The sequence below is a fragment of the Fukomys damarensis genome, unplaced genomic scaffold, assembly GCF_012274545.1.
Source record: "Fukomys damarensis isolate Sample0158 unplaced genomic scaffold, DMR_v1.0_HiC HiC_scaffold_12, whole genome shotgun sequence".
In the NCBI taxonomy this organism is placed as follows: Eukaryota; Metazoa; Chordata; class Mammalia; order Rodentia; family Bathyergidae; genus Fukomys; species Fukomys damarensis.
In genome coordinates, this window is record NW_022900924.1 from 7,762,640 (window position 1) to 7,783,045 (window position 20,406).

A 20,406-nucleotide genomic window follows, 5' to 3' on the forward strand; every position below is an offset into this window, starting at 1 on the left:
AAAAAAAAAAAAAAAAAAAGAAGCATAAATAAACAGTCATGCCACAATCTAGTGGATCTAAATTGTTGAGACTGAACTGAACTTGGAGAAATAATTACATAGCCTCCTCTTTGTACATACTGGAAAAAATTAAGGTTGTCACAAAAATACAAATCCCCAGTTAACATTTGAAATTACATAAAGCAATGAAAAATTTTTAAATCCTTTTTTGTCCATATGCAATATTTAGGACATAGTTACTCTGAAACATTATTCCCTCTTTATCTGAAATGCATATGTAACTGGGTATCCTCTAGTTTTATGTGCTGAGTCTGGCAATACAAACTCCAAGCCACTGGGACTGTTCCTTAGTTCCACAGAGAAAACCCCAGGACCCTTACCTGAAGGTCAGCTTCCGTAAAATCAATGACAGAAAAGGCATCGGAAACCGTTTTCCAGTCGTTTTTGTCATTAACAGACGATTCTTTGGCACAATGATCCTGTGACAAGATTGGCTCACTGATTTTAATTGTAAGGACAGTGAAGGGCGCACACACGTATTCCTAAATCAAAATGCTTTTCTCTCCAAGCATGCAAAAGCTAGTTCTATAATGCACTGGATTGTAAACAAACAGGTTTTACTCTGTCTAGCACATGATGCTTTGCCAACTGCTGGCTTCTTCAAATTTATTTAGAGTTTTATCTTTAATTTTTGTTCTGAGAAAACTTACAAAGTTACCTAGCAGAATATCGTTTTGTCTGTGTCATTAAGTATAATTTTTCCTTTTATTTTTGCTAAATAAATTGAAGCCATGTCCTAATAATTATCTGCTGAAACATGGAGGGAAATTTTGATGCTTAAATTCAGAAAACAATCTCCACCCACTCCAGGAATCTCTGCATTTCTAGACAGAAGGAAGCCTCACCCAAGGAAAAACAGACTTGGCTTTCAGGGAAACACAGATTATACAGAAATGATCACCAGCAGAGATGTGGCAGGGCTTTTCAGTTGGAAGTCGTATTCTAAATAAGAGATGGATCGGCCTCACAATTTAAAGAGAAAAAAAAATTCTAGACAGATGTTTTCTATTATCTTGTAATACAAGGAATTCCCAGCTTCCTGATTCTCTAAAGATTGTCTTAAAAAATGTCGTTGTTACATGGGACATTCAAAGGCTTCATACTGTGAAAATATTCACCTGTGAATCAGCCAGCCGAAAATTTACAATCTCTCATCAGCCCTCTGTGTCCTTAATTTGAATTCCACCTACTTCATGTCAACCATGAATTGAAAATGTTTGAAAAAATATCTGTATTAAACCTGTGTAGACGTTTTTCTTCTTATTATTCCTCAAACAATGCACTATGACAACTATCTACATAGGCTTTACATTGTATTAGGTATTGTAAGTAACCTAGAGATGATTTAAAATATATAGGAGGTATGTAGGTTATATGGAATTTCTTTGGCACTATGTTTATTGGGGTACTGGGGCTTGAACCCAAGGCCTTTGCAGTGAGCTACATTTCCAACCATTTTTATTTTTTATTTTGAGACAGAGTCTCACTAAATAACTAAATTGCTAAGGTTGGATTCAAACTGGCAGTTTTCCTGCCTCAGCTTCCCAGAGTGATGGGATTACAGGCATGTGCTACTATGCCCAGCTGTCCGTCATTTCACGTAAGACACTGGAACATCCTCCAGACTGTGCCGTCGTGGAATCCAGCTCCTGTGGAGACTGTAGGATGACTGTGCTCTTTGCCACACCAGCAACACCTGCTGCTGTCCCCTTAGGGGAAGATGCTTGCAGGTCAGCCCCTCTGTGACACCCGCTGGACTGGTGATAATGCAGTATAGTATGAAGTAAGGCCATACATTTCACCAAAGTCACAGGACATTGTGAAATTGATTAAAAAAAAAAAAGACCAATAGTGGCAAATTGCTAAACTCTTTCCAAAGCCAATGAGATGTCAGGATCAGGCTGAACGAATGTGGCTAGAAACACTTTAGAAGAATAAAGGTATGGCACATTCCGGAGGAGGAGGATTGGACTATGCAGGGCTAGAGAAGCCTTTGGGAAAGCGATGGACTCAAATATTTTTATAAATTGATCCTCACTGATCGTACTTTGACAATTCAAACATAATGCAATCATACAGATTTGTTGGAAAAACTGGTCCCCTTTAAAAAAAAAAAAATCAGCTGGGCACAGAGGTGTACAACTGTAATCCCAGCCACTGGGAAGGATGAGGCAGGAGGATCCTAACTTTGTGAGACTCTGTATCAAGATGAAAAAAAAAAGTACTGAGGACACTGGGGATGTAGCTCAGTGGTAAAGTACTTGCCTTCCATGTGTGAGGTCCCGAGTCCAACTCCTAGCACCACACACACACCAAAAAATAAAAAATGATTTGTTCCTCATTCCAGGACCTAGTTCAAGGCTTGTTAAATATAAAGTAAGATTACAAAATTCTTTTCCTTATTATTCCTTTTTAAAGGTAAACTTGCCAAGGCTCCTTTTCCAAGGTTTCTATGAAATGTGGATCCTCATTTTATGACACTGACTACAGGCTATAGGGTCTTGTTTCTCCCTCTCCCTCCCCTCTCTCCCTCCCTCCCTCCCTCTCTCTCTCTCTCTCTCTCTCTCTCTTTCTCTCTTGTTCTCTGCTCCAAACTGTGCTCTGCAAAGTGACCTCACTTAAAAAGCCAGGCACAGTAAAAAGGTAAAAGTAAAATAATAAAATAATCTCGGGGCAAAAAGTGCTAGTAACATCGAACAACCTGGGCATTCTCAAGCCCTAGAATGGACTGCAGAAAAATTAATGTCACAAAGTTAAATTCTGAGTCGGCATTATACCATCAGATCCTAGAGTTGCATATAGGAATGACTTGAACTATTTCTGTAAGGCAGTGTGTTCGTTGCAGCTATGAGTTCTCAAGGCGATAGGCAGGATGGTGGGGAAAGTCTTTTCAAGAGTAGCTTGAAAGCAGATCAGAGCAGCATAGGTTGTGAGTAAGGGTACTTCTTTTTTATCGACCTACCCACTTAACGACTGTTCAGACTTATTACCAAGGCACACATGCTGTTTGGACTTATGATCCGCCGCTCAGACCTACAACCTGTCTTTTTGTCTTTTTGTGCAGTTCTGTACATCTTGTTGATAGAGTATCAATGTTTTTTTTCTTGGTACAGTACACCTTATGTATGCACTACTCTGACTTATGCTGATTGTACAGTAGTACAGTAGTTTTATGTTCTGTTATATGTTACAGTACTGCATGTGAGAGTTATAAAAAAATTAAAGCAAAGTCATCAAGTTGGAGTTCCCTTTGACCATTTCTTTGTTCTGGATCCAGTAATATACATACTATATATGATTCCTGATTTAGTGACCAATTAATATAATGATCTAGGTGACCGGACTGGGTTGTTAAACAAGGAGTGTCTGTATAGAGAAAGAGTTTTTATCACATCTAGACCAGCAGTTCTCAAGGAGTTTGTTTAATGGTTCTGGGGCTCCAACTCAGCGCCCAGGTAAGTGCTCTACCACTGACCTACATCCCTAGTCTAAGGGAACATTTACAACAGCTTCGATGCCCAGATCCCATTGCAGATCCACTAAAGCCAAATCTCTGGCGGCATCTGTGGAGAGTTTTATAATACCGAGGACGGAGCCCAAGGCCTTGTGCATGCTAGGCAAGTGCTCTCTCACTGAACTCTCTCTCCAGCCCAGGTATCTGAGTTTTTACATCTTTTTTTTGGCACCGGGGATCCAGCTCAGCGAGGCAGGTGGCTAAACCACTGAGCCAAATCCCTGGCCCCTGTATCTGAGTTTTTAAAAGACTTCTCAAGTGATTCTAATTTCAGCCAGGCCTGACAGCCATTTGCCTAGGCATTGAGATGCTTTACCAGATGATATAACTGTCAGGAAGAAAAGAAGATAGGTTAGCTTGCTTGTGGTAAGGAGAATACATCCAGAACGGAACCTGAACGTGCTTGAACATTGTAGGGTACTTCCACAAACACCCCTGGGTCCCCTCCTCCCAGGGGTCAAAAGCCAGGTGCTGGTCCTTCCAACCTGTGAGAGGTATTTATACAGCTGGGGGTCTCGCTCGAGTCCCAGGTAAGCGAGGTGGTCTGCTTCACTGCCCGCTAGCAGCTGGTAGAAGATGTGGAAATTCCGTTCACCCTGGTTTTGATGGACGACTCGGGACTTTTCTATCAAGTAACTGATGATATGCCCACCAACGGGAACGCCCTTCAAGACAGAATAAAAATGGTGTGATGACAATTAACAATCAAGCCAGAAGTTTTTAATTTGAATTAAGCCTGATCTATTGATCTTCTATGATTCCTGTTCCCTGGGTTCTGTTTTAAAAAGATTTTTGCCCACTTGAAACAAATCTCTGGAGATTATGAAAGTATTTTCTGTGTTTGAGTGTTTCACTGTTTATGTTTAGGGCTATGATCCATTACTACCTAATTTTTATTTATGGAGTGAGGTAAGGGTCAAAGGTCTTTCTTATCCACAGTGACATACACTTGACTGGCACCATTTATTGGAAAGATGATCCTATCCCTCCTTACTGAATCATGGTGGTGTCTTTGTCACAAGTATATGTGTGTGCGTGCGTGTGTGTGTGTGTGTGTGTGTGTGTGTGTGTGTGTGTGTGTGTGTCTGGTCTACTGGCTTCTTTATCTTTCCTCATGTCATCCATACTGTCTTGATTATTTTTTTTTCTATATTGGGGATTGAACTCAGGACCTTGTGCTTGCCAGGCAGGTGGAGCACCCCTGAGCTACATCCCTGGCCCTTATCATTTGAAATAATGTATCCAATAAGCTTTTTTTTTTCTAGAACATATATCAAACTCTTACAAGTCAATAAGAACAAACAACCAAATTAAAAATGAGCAAAACACTTGAAAAAAAACCTTTAAATGTCCAATAAACAAAACTTAGTTAATTATCAGGCAGATACTTAAATCACGATTGAAAAGTATTATACCCCACCAGAATTTCTGAAACTAAAAACACTAACAATACAAACGTTGGCAACTAGAGTATGGAGCAACTGGGAGCAGTCGTTAATTGTCGCAACACAGCTGGTAAGAAGCCAACAGTTCAATTTGTGGGTATACACCCAACATAAATGAGTGCTGGTACCCACTAAAGACACATTCCAGGATGTTCAGAGCACTATTTGTAATAGCCTCCAGCTGCAAGCAATCCCAAGGTCCACCAATAGAATACATAAATTGCAATGCAGTTATACAACTAAACAATAAACAATATAGTTGAATCTCTTTCTTTTTCATTATTTGTAGAACTGGGGATTAAACCAAGGACCTTCACATTGAGCTACATCCTCACCCCATTTCTAAATTTTATTTTGAGATTGAGCCCTGCTAAGTTACCCAGACTGGGCTCAAACTTAGAATCCACCTGTCTCAGCCTCCCAGAGTGCAAGGGTTACAGGTGTGTGCCACCACAACCAGCTGAGATGCATAGATCTTGCAGACGGAATTTTGATTGAAGTCAGAAATAAAGTAGCATAGCGTATAATTCCTTTTATGTGACATTCAAGAACCAGTAACATGCATGTGTGGTTAGAGGGGTAACTCTTGGAAAGTGGGTTACTGTTGGCAGACATGCTAGATGCTAGAAAAAATTTTTAATCATGATCAGAGTGCTGGCTACACAGGTAGATACATATGCGGATGCTCTCATGATTTGTGTCTTTTTTGGGATATATGTTTAACTTTAAAAATTTAAAAAGATGCCTCGTTATTAAATGTCTAGTGCACACCCCATGAAAGACTGCAGACCAGCCTTTCGGGAGGCTCTGAGCCAATCTGTCTTCATCGCCACCCTCAGACAGGTGCTATTCTCTTGGCTAAGGGCCACTTTGCCACTTGGAAAATGTGTCCTTAAGAACTGTCTACCCACGTACGCTAGCCCATTTCCGCTCCGGGTAGAGCACAGTCACACCCACTCCCTTATGTACTGCTGACAGCCACTTTCCCATTACAGGTGAGCTGAGAAGTTGCAGGAGAAACTGTACAGCTCAAATGGCCTAAAAATCTCTATTCAGCCCGATCTACAAATGTTTGCTGACCTCTGTCCCATAGGCAGGCGTGCCTGTACAATATGTTGTTTACTTTCGATTTGTTTTCAAGGCTTTATAAAAGATGGTATCACACTGGCACACAGTGTAAGTCCTGTTCATCCACTCTCTGTGAGCGGTGCTCCTCTGCTCTATAGTCCACCCTGTGTGAACACACCACAGTTCGCCGTTATCCTTCAGCAGGCACTGAGCCCTCTCCAGATGTGCTGGCTCTTCCTGGTCTTCCCGCCATCACTGTCAGGGCTGTGGTGACTATGCTCCCACACCTGTGGGACTATCTCTGGGAGTAGAATGGCTGCACCTTACATTATGTGATGCCAACTTCACAAGGAACCATCGTATCATTGGTTCAACCTACCATTTTCCAAATGGGTTGCACCAATTCACACCTTAGAGTGTGTAAATTCCAATGTTCCACATCTTCAATACCCTATCCTCTTAATTCTTGTCCACCCAGAAGGTATACAGTGGTGTCTCATTGTGGTCTATATTTGCATTTCCTAAAATTAGATTTTTTTAGCTGTTTGAGCCAAGAAATGCCCTTTCCACCCTAAGGTACCTTGGGTTGGTTTCTATCATTGGCCAAACAAGGGTCCTCAAGCACCAACATTAGGAGTTTGAGTACCTGAAAGTCAAACTGTATGTCCATGTATTTTCCGAATCTGCTGGAGTTGTCATTCCGGGGTGTTCTGGCATTGCCAAAGGCCTGGAAAACAAAGTATCATTCACTATCATTTACTTGTCTAGTTTTCAACCTCAAATAATACGCTTTCTATGAGAATGGAGGAGCTATGGAGGAAAGACACAACTTATCTTGTAACAAGGGTTTGCTAACTATGTGGCACTGAATGCTAGAGTTAGGGAAAGATGGTCTCCCTAGAATCCAATCTAGGAAGATAATGAGGAGAGATACCTAGGCCCAGCCCTTCTACAAGGTATAGCTGACAGACCCATCCCACTACTCATACTGAATTGTTTAGCTCAAAGGGTCTCCTGGGAAATCCCTGTAGCCAGAAGCAACTTTACAGACAGGGCATCAAAAACACAGGAGAAAATACCTTGTTCAAAACTATCCAGCAAGTTGGTGAATTGTAATAGTGGAAGTCATAGTAGAAGTAATAATAACCAAAATGATTTTAATTAAATAAAAATATTAATAATATTTTAGGGCTTACTAATTCTTCTGTGTGCTTTTCAGGCATTCATTTTCTTTAATTCTCAAAACTTCTTAAGGGTCAGATCCAAGAAGCAGGCCCATTCTGCTGAGGAGGAGACAGACTGGGATTTGGAGAGGCTTGCGGAGGAGCCTTGCAGGTGTTTGGCAAGCTGGATTAGAACCCAGCTGTGCCATTTCAGGGTCATCTGAACAACAACACTGCCTGGGAGACGCCTTTTCTTGGCGGTGATCTGTTCATTCTGACTGTTCGGTCAAGGCAGGATGATTCTTTTGAGCAGTCCCTTGGAACTCCCCTGTACAGATCCTCAGAGGTCACTTACCTCCAGCACTGGATTGGAGAGCAGCAGCCTATCACGGGCTATTTGTAGTGATTCGGTCATCGGGCAGGTCACTGCAAAATACTGGAGGATCTTCTTAGAGGCTTCTGTTTTCCCTGCCCCGCTCTCTCCAGAAATGAGGATAAAGTGGTTATTTAGCTCTGAGCACATCATTCGGTAAGCATTGTCAGCTATGGCATAACTAGAGAGGGAATGGACACAGACAAATTGGTTTTGATGCCACTGCCCTTGGCTCTGATACTTGCCATGGCAGAAAAACAGAGTACTCTGTCCCTTGGCTGTGAATCATGGACCCCGAGTTCAGACAGATATCAAATCCTCGACATGATCCACTTAGTGATCAAAAGCAAACAGCAATAGATATCAAAACTCAAATAGAAGGGTTGAAGTGATGAATTTGAGCAGTGAGGAAAATACTTCTTGAACTTTATCAAATTAATTTATTTGGTGCTGCGAATGGAGCTAGGCTCTCATGCATCCTAGGCAAGTGTTCTACCACTGAGCTACATGCCCAGCCTCAACAATTTATTTTATTTTACATTTTTTTCTGGTACCAGGGATTGAACTCAGGACCTTGCGCTTGCAAGGCAGGCAGCAGAACCACCGAGCTAAATCCCCGGCCCAACAATTTATTTTTTAAAAACCAACTACATTCCTTTTAAGAATAAGTCAGTTATACATTACATCCCCAAGACACATGCTATTAACTGTAGGTGGAAACATCTTGCCCATTAAATAATTCAATAAATAAAAAGATCTCATATTTTCTCTTTTCCTCATAACCTAGAACACTCAGAATGCAGAGAGGAAAGCAAAGAGATTTCAGAAACTTTTGTGATACCCTTAGGACAAGAGGTAAAAGTATTATAAAGGCCTTAATTCTAAGATCAGAAACCAAAGTGTGAAAGTCATCCTGGTCCTGGTTATTTCAGGGCTCAGTGGTGGTGACGCAGAAAGGTTTATAAATGCTCTAAGAAGTGGAACAGCTGAGTCACCAGGACATTGAGGAGAGAAACTAAATGTTAGCTCAGAAGTCAACCAGGGAGGAAGAGGGGAAATTCAGCAAAGCCTTTAGCACACAGACTAGGCAGGAAATTGCTCATCTTAAGGTACTGCCGGCCTGTTAAATTTCTACCAGTGGCCATTCACCTTAGCGGCCATGACTCTGAGACACCAGTAGATGGCACTACAGCAAGACACTTTCCAGAGAAAGCTCCTCTCTAGCCACTGTTTTACATTTCTTGGCAGTTGCACAGATTCCACTCTTGTCTATTTAAACTGAGATTCCAGAATGACCTCCTAATGTTTTCTATTGCTTTGACTTATTTCACAAGGAGGTAGCAGCTTAAAGAGCATGCAGCAATATGTTAATAAGCATGCATCAAGGATTTGAATGAAGAGATGGATGGATGGATGGATGGATAGGACGGATGGAATGGTGAGTGGTTGGGAAGAAGGGAAAAGAGGCATGGAAGAAAAGAGAAAGAATAGGAAAAAACAGAAAATACTCCTAGGGATGACCTTACTTACACATGTGGTGGCAGTTCAAAGAAATTGACCCCTTGATAAAGTTCCATCTGTCTCATAGTATAGATTCCGAGCTCCTGGTATGGATTCACAGACACAAGGAGAGTCCCAATATATGTCTAGAGGGATGGACCACAGCATGAGTGAGGCATTCTGGGCACAAATGACTGTCACACTCTATGATCCTGGGGTGTTCATTCAGCACTGGGGCTATAACACAACCAATCCAACGGGGGAGGGGGTCCTCTGATGTCATGGAGCTTGTGGGAGATCAAGACAGCTTCAAGGAGCTACATAGGAGTACATAAGGAACTACATAGAAAGGAGTACACAGGGTCATGCAGGTGTAAATAAGTGAGGAAGGCCACATTAACTAGTGGCTTCTGGGAGGCTTTACTAAGGTGACATCTGAGTGAAAACTTGAAGGCTGAAGAACCAGTCACGGGAAGAGCGGGCAGGAGGGGCCTTCCAGGCTAAAGGGACAATTGCAGCAGGCTGCTGTACTGAAGCCAAGTGTGACTGATGCCACAAGTGAGGGAAGGAGGGGGATGGGAAGGGAGGGTGTCAGGAGCCAGCAGGTCCTTATCACGCAGGCCCTGGGGCTGCCACAAGGAGCTAGGTTTGTTCCAAACGCAATGTATGCCGGACAGTTCCTCCTCGCTGAAACCAAATACCTGCTCTGAACTGTTACATCAGCACATGGCTTAGGGAGAAGTGATGGGTGTGATTTATGCTTCACAAAAGTGAATATGCAGGACAAATGCACCCACCAGCCTTCTGGAGTTGGGCAGAATGCTCCCATGACTGGCACTTACGTCTCTAGAGTTCAATGTTAAATTCTATTCATAGTCAAGGTTTGTCAATACTCACATTGGCAACATAGCCACTAATATAAGACTTCCTGGAATACATTTATGGATAAGGAGCTCTAAGATATTATACAGAAAAGGTAAATATCTGGGGCTCTTTTGAGAATGCATCTGATATCTTCAGATTCTCAATTTGTTGCGTTTTTAAATCCCGGAGATATTAAAGCCTATGTTAGGATTATGTTAATGTCATCCCGGCTCATGTCTCCAATCTCCAGGACAAACTCAAACACAATGAGAACAGAGGAGAGTGTTGTGACTACAATTCAATACTGTTTCCGTCAGGAGGTACCCACTGAGGGTGGGAGATAGTTCCTGTTCGATCAGTTGAAATTAGAAACTCTTAGCTTAGTCCGAACGATCCTATTATCCAGTTTTTATTGTATATCATGTTATTTCTCCTTTGCTTACACAGAAAATTAGTTTGATTTTTTTCTATTTTTACAATTAAAGGTGATAATCCTGGAAGTTAGGCTATGGGATAAAATCTTGCTTATTTTTTCTGGTAACTTTGGTTTCAACATATAGATTAAATAATAGGAATCATTACAGACAATTTACCTAGAAGACAAATATTTTTAAACTGCTTCTGATTTTTTAATTTACTTTTTATTTTTTTGGTGGTGGTACTTGGGCTTGAATCCAGGGCCTGTGCTGTATCCCCAACCCTTTAAAAGCCTTTGTTTTGTTTTTGAGACAAATAGAGCCCTGAGATGACAGGCATGTGCCACCGTGCACAGTTCTAATTTAATCTTAATAAAGGCTAATAAAAACTTAAAAATCAAGTAATTTTAATAAACCTCACGACACACAGAAACACTATAAAATTTATCTAGGAGACATTTATGTGAAACTTGAACAAGGAAATCGGGATGTGGTGATGAATGGGAGCATTTAATAAAAACTGGCCACTGCTTGTTTGCAACGAGAACAATCTGAGAAGTCTGGTGAACTGCTTTAGTCCAGGCCCTTGAGAATTTACGGGATGTCTTGAGACCTCTCCTGTTCTTACTCTGCCTTCCTGGCATTTATTACTTCTTCTTCCAGCAGATTCCTTTGAGGACTCTTTTCCCTGGCTCTTGGTCATGGGATAGTGGTGGAGTTCTGACCCTAGCCCTTGCCTCCAAAGGTGGACCTAGTAATTTAGGTTGGCCAGTCAGAATAGGCATTAGATTAGCAATTGGAACTGGGTGAAATAGGGGCATATGACTCCAGATGGGCCAGTCAGAGCCAACCAACATCAGCTCTGGGACATATGCTAGAACTGTCTCTCAGAATTGCTCCTTCTCAGTAGCAACACTAGCTGTTAAAGCATCAGCCTGGGCCTGCTGGCTACCATCCTACCACAAAAGAAAGAGGCTGCCCAAGAAGAAAACCAATGCAAAAGAAAGCAAAGCAGAGAGATGGAGAAAGAGTCCTCAGAGCATTGTCTAAAACCCTAGAATGTGTTCCTGGACCCCAAAGTTATGGTTTCCTTTTGTGGCTGAGGCCTGAGTCTCTATCACCTGCTACCATAAAAACCTTAGCATGAAGGACCAAAGTACATTTGGATGTACATCCCGGCACCTTCACTTCATGGCTAAGCTAAGAGAGTAACATCTTTCACAATCACCGAGGCTGATAAAGGCAGGAAAGGAACAAACAATGCAGAAAAAAAGCTGAGAACTGTGTTAGGTTACATATATGAGGTTCTCGCTGAAACGCTTGCGAAGATTGTCCATGAAGGCAGATTCGCTGGTGTGTGCGTCCAACAGCACAAAATCCTGCACGCCGACCTTGTCCCGGGCAGTCAGTGTCCCTTCCATGTGCAGACGAATGTGCCGCCTCCTCACCTCTTCTTTCTACAGGAGATAGAACATTCCTCAGCAGCTCATTTACCCTAGATTTCTAGTACATGTCTAGTGAATAGGATTAACCAGATGGCAAACCCTGGGATAGCAGAAAACTGAGATTATAATGCAGCTAAAAATTTCCTGTATATTTTATTAGTATTTTTACTGTACCTTTCATATGTTTAAATATGTTGAGGTTCATAAATACTTAACCATTGTGTTACAACTGACTAGCATACTCATTACTCTTTCAAATACATAGCTTGGGAGAGACATGCTGCACCATCTGGGTCTATGATATTCACAGAAAGCTAAAATCGGCCGATGATGCATTTTTTAGACCATATCCCCAAGTGTCAAGCGATACATAACCATGCACATGTGTATAAAGGACCACAGTAACAGCAGTTAACAGAAAGCAAGCATTTCCTGGGTTGGGTACTATGAATTCCAAGGGTTTGATTTGCATTATCTTATTTAATCTTCATTCTGGCTATGAAGTCAGTACTATTATTATACACATTCTATAGCCTAGGAAATTGAGGCATGGGGATGTTATAAACCATGTCCAAGATCTGCCAAAAGGCAGAGCCAGAACATGAACCTCGACAGCCTGACTCTGAACTTGATTTCTGGATTTTTATGTATTCCACGAAGGGTCAAAGGGAACCCGGAAGAGAAACTTCCTGCTGTTGCGATGTCCCTCCAGCACCTTCTAGTGACAAAATTAATATCACGCTCTCTCCAAGCAGAAATGCTTGACTCCCATTCATCACTACAGAGCAGGTATGAAAGGAGAATTTGGATATAAGAGGCAATAAGGTGACAATAGCATCAATGAACAGGTAAAGGTCCTAGAATAGCTAAAACAACCTTGAAAAGAAAAACTAAGCTAGAGGATTCACTAACTGACAAATAAAACTGGGGCTGCGGATGTTTTCTACCAATGCTGCAGACAGATATCCATAAGCAAATATTTCACTCTCTACCTTACACCACATGTGGGTATACACGTATGTGATACACATGAAATACATGTAAGAGGTATATATGGAACAGATATGTAAATTTGAAATGCACCTTAGGCCTACGTGTAAATGTAAAAAAAATCTATAAAATGTAAAATCTATAAAGCTAGAAGAAAAGGGGAATAGCTTAGCAGCTAGAGGAAGACAAAGCATTCTTGAACAGCACACACAAAGAAAAAAAAAGAAATTATACCTCTTCAAATAGAAAACTTTTCATCTGAATACACCATTAAGTCAATGAACAGGCAAGCCGCAGCTTGCGGGAAATACTCACAAATATGTAGCTGCAGAGGGTTTGAATCTGTAATAAAAGGTATGAGGAGTTCAATAATAAAATGATAAGCCTAATAAAATCTGGACAGGACTGCCAAGGATACTTCACAAAGTAAGATATGAGTGGTCAGAAGCACCTAGAAAAGCGTTCAACATCATCAATCGCTGGGGACATGTGAATTAAAGCCAGAACGGCGATTCACCACCGGAAGAGTTAGAATTGAAAAGCCTGATAGTTACCAGATACCGGTGAGGAAGTGGGGCCGAACGAACCCCACATTCACTGCTGCCACAAATGTAAAGGGATCCAACCACTTTGGGAAAAGTTCTGCTGGTTCCTAATGAAATTAACCATGCCTCTATCCTTTGATCCAGCAACTCCACTCTTAAGTATTTACACAAGAGAGATGTAAACACCTGTCCACAAAAAGACTTGAGTGTGATGTTCAGCTCAAGCTCAACTTTATTCACAATGGCTCCAAACTGGAAACAATCCAAATATCCATCAACCGGAGGAGGGAGGTGGGACATCTGCACAATAGAATGGGTCCAGCAATAAAAGAGAAATAACGGGTACGTGCAGTAGCATGGATGACTCTTACGGACATTGTGCAAAGTGAAAGAACCCAGACACAAAAGAGTACAAATGGGGTGATTCCATTTATATAACATTGGAGGACAAGCAAAGCTAATCTACAGTGAAAAATCAGAACAACTGTTGCCTGGCTAGGGGGTTTTCAGGAAAAGATATGTCTGAAGTATGGAAATGTTCTAGATGTTGATAGGCCTGTGAGTTAACATGAATGTATCTATTCATCAAGCTGCATTGTTAAAATGTTGTGCATTTAGCTGTGTGTAAATCTTATAACATTTTATTTAGAAAGAACCATAAAGATAACTGAATGGGGGGATGGAGAGGGAGTAGGGGTATAAATGCAGTCAGAAGGGCAAAATGTTAATATTTGTCGAAGGTAGATTATGAGGATGGGAGAGTTATACTATTCTGTTTACTTTCTGTAAATCTGAAATTTTCCATAATAAAAAGTTTAAAAAACCAGCGTGGCCACCAGGTGTCTCCCTACACTAGACTAACTAAAATCTCTTCTATGGTATTTTTTTTTTTTTTTTTACAATTGGTTTATTCAAATCAGGAGACCCAAACAAAGTCTACACGTTGTATTTATTTCACAAGTCTCTCAATTCTTTTCCACTCTATAGTTCTCTTCTCCTTTTCTTTCTTACAATTAATTTGTGGAAGAAGTTGGGCAATTTGTTCTATAGAATTTCCACATTCTGGATTGTGCTCACTGCATTCTTATGGGACCATTAAACACCATCTCTTTCTTTGGAATTTCCTGAAAATGGGTAGTAGTTTGATTTAGAGTTAAGATCACATGCAGAACTGGGTGGTCTTGTAAATCACACAAATGTAGGGTACTTTGATAGAAGACACACAAGGGGTGGCCATCCTTACTGTCTAAAGTCATATTTTTTTTGTAGGAGTTTGCAAAAGGGCAACATTTCAGGCCTATCATTAATCCTCCATTTACTAGCTGGACATAAAGAGAAACTTTCCCTATCAACTGTTTGGCTGTCTTGAGGCACAATGTATAAAGGAAAGTCCGGAAAAAAATGTCTTATTTGCAGTTTTCTGAATAGTGAGTAGGCACCACTGTATCCTCCAAAGGTAGCAATAACTGCTTAACACTGTTAACAAGTTTTTTTTTTTTTTTCCCGGTACCAGGGATCGAACTCAGGACCCTGCACTTGCGAGGCAGGCATGGCGCCACTGAGCTAAATCCCCAGCAGCACTGTTATGAGTTTATGGGTTTAAATGTATTTGATGTACTTCATTTTATGGCAATAACTTTGCTTATCCTTGCCCAGTTCTGGTTACTGGGGACCTATTTAGGAGTCTTTCTAGCCATTCTGACACGGCTTAATAGCCTCTAACAGCTGCTTTATCAGGACGTCAAGTTGTTTCAGGTTTATCTGACAGTCTCAACGCAGACCTCGACTCTGTGGTTTTTCTAACAAAATCTAGTTTCTTTCTGTGAGAAAGATGGTAGATACCAGAATTAGACACTAGGGGTGCTCAATATTTTTGGGTGGGTCACTATACCCATTTTTCATGAGGAAGTGTCTAAAATACTATATCATGATTATTCCATCAACTCAAAGTGTAACAGAGGGGTTTGCAGTTAACCTTATTTTCCTTGTGTGTCTTCCCTTTTCTCCCATTTAAAAATTCTAGTTCAGTAACAATTTTCACAGACTTTATTCCCCACTGTATTCATAATAGCCTCAAAATAACAATATCAACAGTGTTACTGACAAGTTTAGCGAAAACAGTCTACAATTTTTAAAGGTCTTTGTCCTCAGGCTATATCTTACAGGGTACAGACGTGTTTCTGTGATTTTAGATTTCTTTGAAATAATTTCTATATGGCTACGATAGCAACTCGATATGTATTTAAGTTTATTTCCTTGATTTCACTGTTTATTTGGGAGAATTAGTTTTTAAATTTAATTTTGTTTTATAATTATATAAAATATTTTATGGTTACAAAAATAAACATAGCATATTTAAAGAACTGGTCTTTATCTTGTCCTTTTTACCATTCCTTTCTTTCTCCTATAGGCAATCATTTAAAAAATATTAACATTGCTAAAGTTCGTTCTTTCTTTTCTTTCTTTCTTTCTTTCTTTCTTTCTTTCTTTCTTTCTTTCTTTCTTTCTTTCTCTTTCTTTCTTTCTTTCTTTCTTTCTTTCTTTCTTTCTTTCCTTCCTTCCTTCCTTCCTTCCTTCCTTCCTTCCTTCCCTCCCTCCCTCCCTCCCTCCGTCCCTCCCTTCCTTTCTTTCTTTCTTTCTTTCTTTTTTGGTACTGGGGATCAAACATGGAACCTTGCACCTGAAGCAGGCTGCAGAACCACTGAGCTAAATCCCCAGCCCTAAAGTTATTTCTTTCTAATCTATAAGCAGACATGCACCGCCATGCCCAGTGAGGACTTATAGCTGAGGAAATGAAACAATAAAATGCAAACCACAACTACAATGAGCTACCACTTCATGCTCGCCAAGATGGCTACAATAAAAAAGTCAGACACGAGTATGTCCTGGCGAGGAAGTGGAAACACCAGAGCCACGACCTACTGATGGCGGCGACACAAAATCATACGGCAACTTTGGAACACAGTCTGGCAGCTCTTCCGAGTGGTGAGAGTTACTCTCTGACCCAGTGATTGTACTCTTACAGATACCCGGTAGAAACGGAAACATTTCCAGGATCTGATGACTGCACAACTCTGCAAAAGTACTAAAAAGCACTGACCTGGACACTTTAAACAGATGAATTACGCGGCATGTGAATTAGATTGGTGAAACTGCGATTTAAAAAAACAGACGCAAGTTGTCCATAATCACAGAATATGGACAGGTGGGTGTGGGGAGACTGGTTGTGTGACTACGGATCAAACCCCAGGCCTTGCACATGTGCTCTATCACCGAGGCACACCCCCGGCCCAGACATTAAAAAACAAACAAAAAAAAAGAGAGATGAAAGGAAGTTATCAGTAATCACAACATGAACCTTGTATCAATCCTGGTTCAAATGAAGCCTATTTTTAAAATTTTGATACAATCTGAAACTTTTGAACAATGACTAAATATTGAGTTATAGTAAGAAGTTACTAATTTGTGTGATAATGGTATCCCAGCTATGTTTTTAAAAGATTTTCTGCCACCTGAAGGTAAATACTGAAACACGGAGGAAATGCAACTTCGACTGTAAAATCAAGAACATTTACCAAAAGATAAAAAAAAACAACAACAAACCAACCTTACAGTGGGAAAATACTATTGTAATACATAAAGAGATTCTACAAGCTAATGAGGGACAAAAAAGCTTAATCTAATAATAGGCAAAAGAAAAAGGCATTTCATGGAATCAAGTGGAAAATACAAATAGAAAAATATGCAAATTAATACCTCAGTGGGATAGAGTTTCAGATTTACTAAACTGGCAAAACGTAAAATGCCTAATGAGACAGATCGGAAAAGATATGGAGCAACAGAAATGTTTGTAGTCTGTGGATGAGAGAGGAAATGGCTACAACTGGGAAGCAAATTAGCATAGCCCAAGAAAAGTGAAGACACATTTCCGCGGCCAAGGGATTTTATTCCTCTTGTTTACGGGCAATGGGGAACAAGCACAAAATGAACTCGGCAGCTTTATTTGTGAAAACTCAAAACAGAAAAAAAAATCCCCACTTCTCTCAAATACAGAAGACACTGCTATTGCAATCATAAAGTGTTTCTCTCTCTACAGTTACAGAGTTTATTATCCACCAGGCACTGTCCCAAGTACTTTTCCTACATGAATTCATCAGAAACTTTTAAACAACTCTATGCGGTATTTTCCAATAATATAAAAACACTAGACCAACTCCATTTAGGTGTATCAACGCCAATTTATCAGTAAGGGATTAGAAAACTGCATTCAACAGAACAACAAAGAAATAAAACATGACCAAATAGAATTTATTTCAGGAGTTTGATATCAGAAAATCTACTGAAATAGATTTATCATCTCACTAGATCAAGAGTGAAAATTATACATCTTCATAAATTCTAAAAAGGTATTTGATAAACTCAACTTTCATTTCTTATAATCATCCATCAAAAAATAAAATATAGTTACTTAACATCTAAAAATAGAACTATTACAAAAGCTAGTACCTTTCTAAATGGCAAATTTAGAAGTTTACTTTTTAAAGTCAGGAAACAGATATTGGATGTCTTTTCTTCCTCCTTAATACTGTTGCGGAAGTACTAGCCAGTGCAATTACAAAACAAGAAGAAATAAGAAATAAGAAATAGCAAGCTGGGTGTGGTAGCATATTCCTGCAATCTCAGCACTTTGGGAGGCTGGGGCAAGAAGACTGCATTTACAGCTCAGCCTGGACAACCTAGTAGCTTAGTATAAGCCCTGTTGCAGAATTAAAAATTGAAAAGGGGATGTAGATTAGTATAAAGGCCCTGGGTTCAATCCCTAGTACTGAAGGAAAAGAAGGAAGGTAGGAAGGAAGGAAAGAAAGAAAGAAAGAAAAAAAGAAAGAAAATTTGAAGATTACTCAGAATCTGCATGGAAAATCCAAGAAAATTGACCAAAAATTATATGTGACATTTAAATTCAAGCAAATATAAAAAAACAGAAATCAATAGTACTAATGCTACCAAATAATTACTAGAATGTGCAATGAAAGAAGGAATTCTACTATGTCTACAAAAGGGTTAAAATCTAAAATAAGCTTACTAACAAAGGTGCCAGATCTCTTTAAAAATCATTTTAACATCATTCTAGGGAATATGGAAGATCTAAACGAGTAGAAAGATAAGTCATGTTCTTACCTAGAAAGTCTCAGCACCACAAAGTCAATTCTACTGAATCCAACTAACTGTACAGTAAGTAAAATCCCATAAAAAATATGCCACGTTCTCTTGGGGAGAGTGCTGCCCTTTCTGTAGAGTTCTGTTGGATTGCTTGTCTGTCGTGTAAGCACATACCCTTGAATTCAGGTACACTACTTGGTTTAGGTCTTACTGTCACAAAGGCTGATACCATGTCATTAATCTTTCTGTTTCTTTCAGAAATTTCTTGGATATTTGTACTCATCTTTCCACACCAATCAGAGTCTTTCCACAGAATCAGTTTGTCTAGAATGCCAGATGATTAAAGCAGGATTTCAAATTTCCGGTAAGACAAGGAAGTATTCAGTAAGTGGCCTGTGTAACTACAAATACTCAGGCATGTCATCTAAAAAGGATGAATTTTACTATATAAAAATTGCCTTTATCAACCTAATTTTCAAAGTAGCAGTGGGACACTAGACAGTTCTATACAGGAAGTCGAACCAAATCTATTCCAGACGAATGAAAGAGTCAAACATTACAAAACAAAATTATAAAAAAATTATTGGAAGAAAGTGAGAATGTGGGGGTGCTTCTAAGCATAAAACAAAAATGAGAAGCCATAGAAAAGAGAGTGGTCAATTCAACCACATAGGAAATATTTTTTTCCTAGAAGAAACAGCATAAGCAGAGTTGAAAGACAAAACAGCTTTGGAAAAATCTGCAACTCACATCCTACACAGATGATTGATTTCCTTAAAACATAAAAAGCTCCCATGAAAGAATAAGTCCAATCTGTCCAAACACATACACCAAAAATTAACAAAGGATATAGACAATTCAGAAAAAACCACAAATGTGTAACATATGAAGATACGTTTATTCAACTTTACTCAGATGAGAAACACTACTAACATACACTCAGATACCATTTTCATTTTTGAAAATTTTATAGGTAAAATTGGGGAACACATCCTTGGAAAGAGTGTGGAAAAGAACTACTGATATTTACTACAAATAACAAGGTATGTAGATTGTAGTATCTCTAGTAATTTGAGACCATATTTCAAAAGTTAGGTGTATATTCTCTAATGTGATAATTGCATTTCTAGCTACTTATCTTCTAGATAAAACAATCCAAATACAGTGGGCCCTTGAGTTATGACTGGCCTGATGTATGAACAACCTGAGTTATGACCAGAGTTTTAGTTTTAATTTAAGACCAAAGTCTTGAGTTACTACCTGAATGCTGGCCATTTGTGTTTTCAGATGGCCTCAGATACAGATTTAGCCTTTAAAAAGTTCTGGAAGGAACATTACAACATCCTTTCCTGTGTGGGGTTCACTGAGAAATCCTGGGCCTATGTCTCTCTAGGGACACTGAGATCTGCCTGTATACAGGAGAGAGACTTTGATGTCTGTGTAGAGGAGCCTGAACCTTCACTGACCAACTTTAGTTACAACCAGCTCTCGAGAACGAATTGTTTTTAAGTCAAAATATGACAGAGATATAGAATCTCCTACAAAGGTTGCTGTCCATTGTCAAGAAAAAAACATTTACAGACATATATGTTTATAAACTTATGACATCTCCTTAAAAAGATGCCCACAAAATTAGCTATAGTGGCTGCTCCTGGAAAAGGGGCTTAAATTTCACTGTACATCTGTTTGTACATTTAAAATTATACACTGTATCTGTACTACTGGTTCAAAGGAAAATTTATAAAACAAGCAAGCTACCCATTATTTTATGTCTCTGCCCCCTACCTATTTCTTTCTTCATAGCACTTGTCATAACCTGTAGTCATTCTCATTACTCAATTTTTTTTTTTTTTTTTTTTTTTT

The 20,406-nt window shown here is 39.6% G+C and overlaps 1 protein-coding gene across 2 annotated transcripts in view; it reads right to left on the reverse strand.

Moving 5' to 3' along the window:
- Positions 1-20,406, reverse strand: part of Myo1h (myosin IH) — a 130,113-nt gene that overhangs the window by 35,974 nt on the left and 73,733 nt on the right. The window contains exons 4-9 of one of the 2 annotated variants that reach the window (XM_010603972.3): positions 11,699-11,860; positions 9,154-9,269; positions 7,606-7,804; positions 6,734-6,814; positions 4,060-4,239; positions 381-479 (exon numbers count right to left, since the gene is read on the reverse strand). In XM_010603972.3, coding sequence (XP_010602274.2) covers positions 381-479; positions 4,060-4,239; positions 6,734-6,814; positions 7,606-7,804; positions 9,154-9,269; positions 11,699-11,824 — 801 coding nt within the window. In that variant the 5' untranslated portion in view covers positions 11,825-11,860. Of the gene's footprint in view, positions 1-380; positions 480-4,059; positions 4,240-6,733; positions 6,815-7,605; positions 7,805-9,153; positions 10,049-11,698; positions 11,861-20,406 lie in introns of those variants that run through there. The other variant, XM_033762374.1, reaches the window with a different exon arrangement.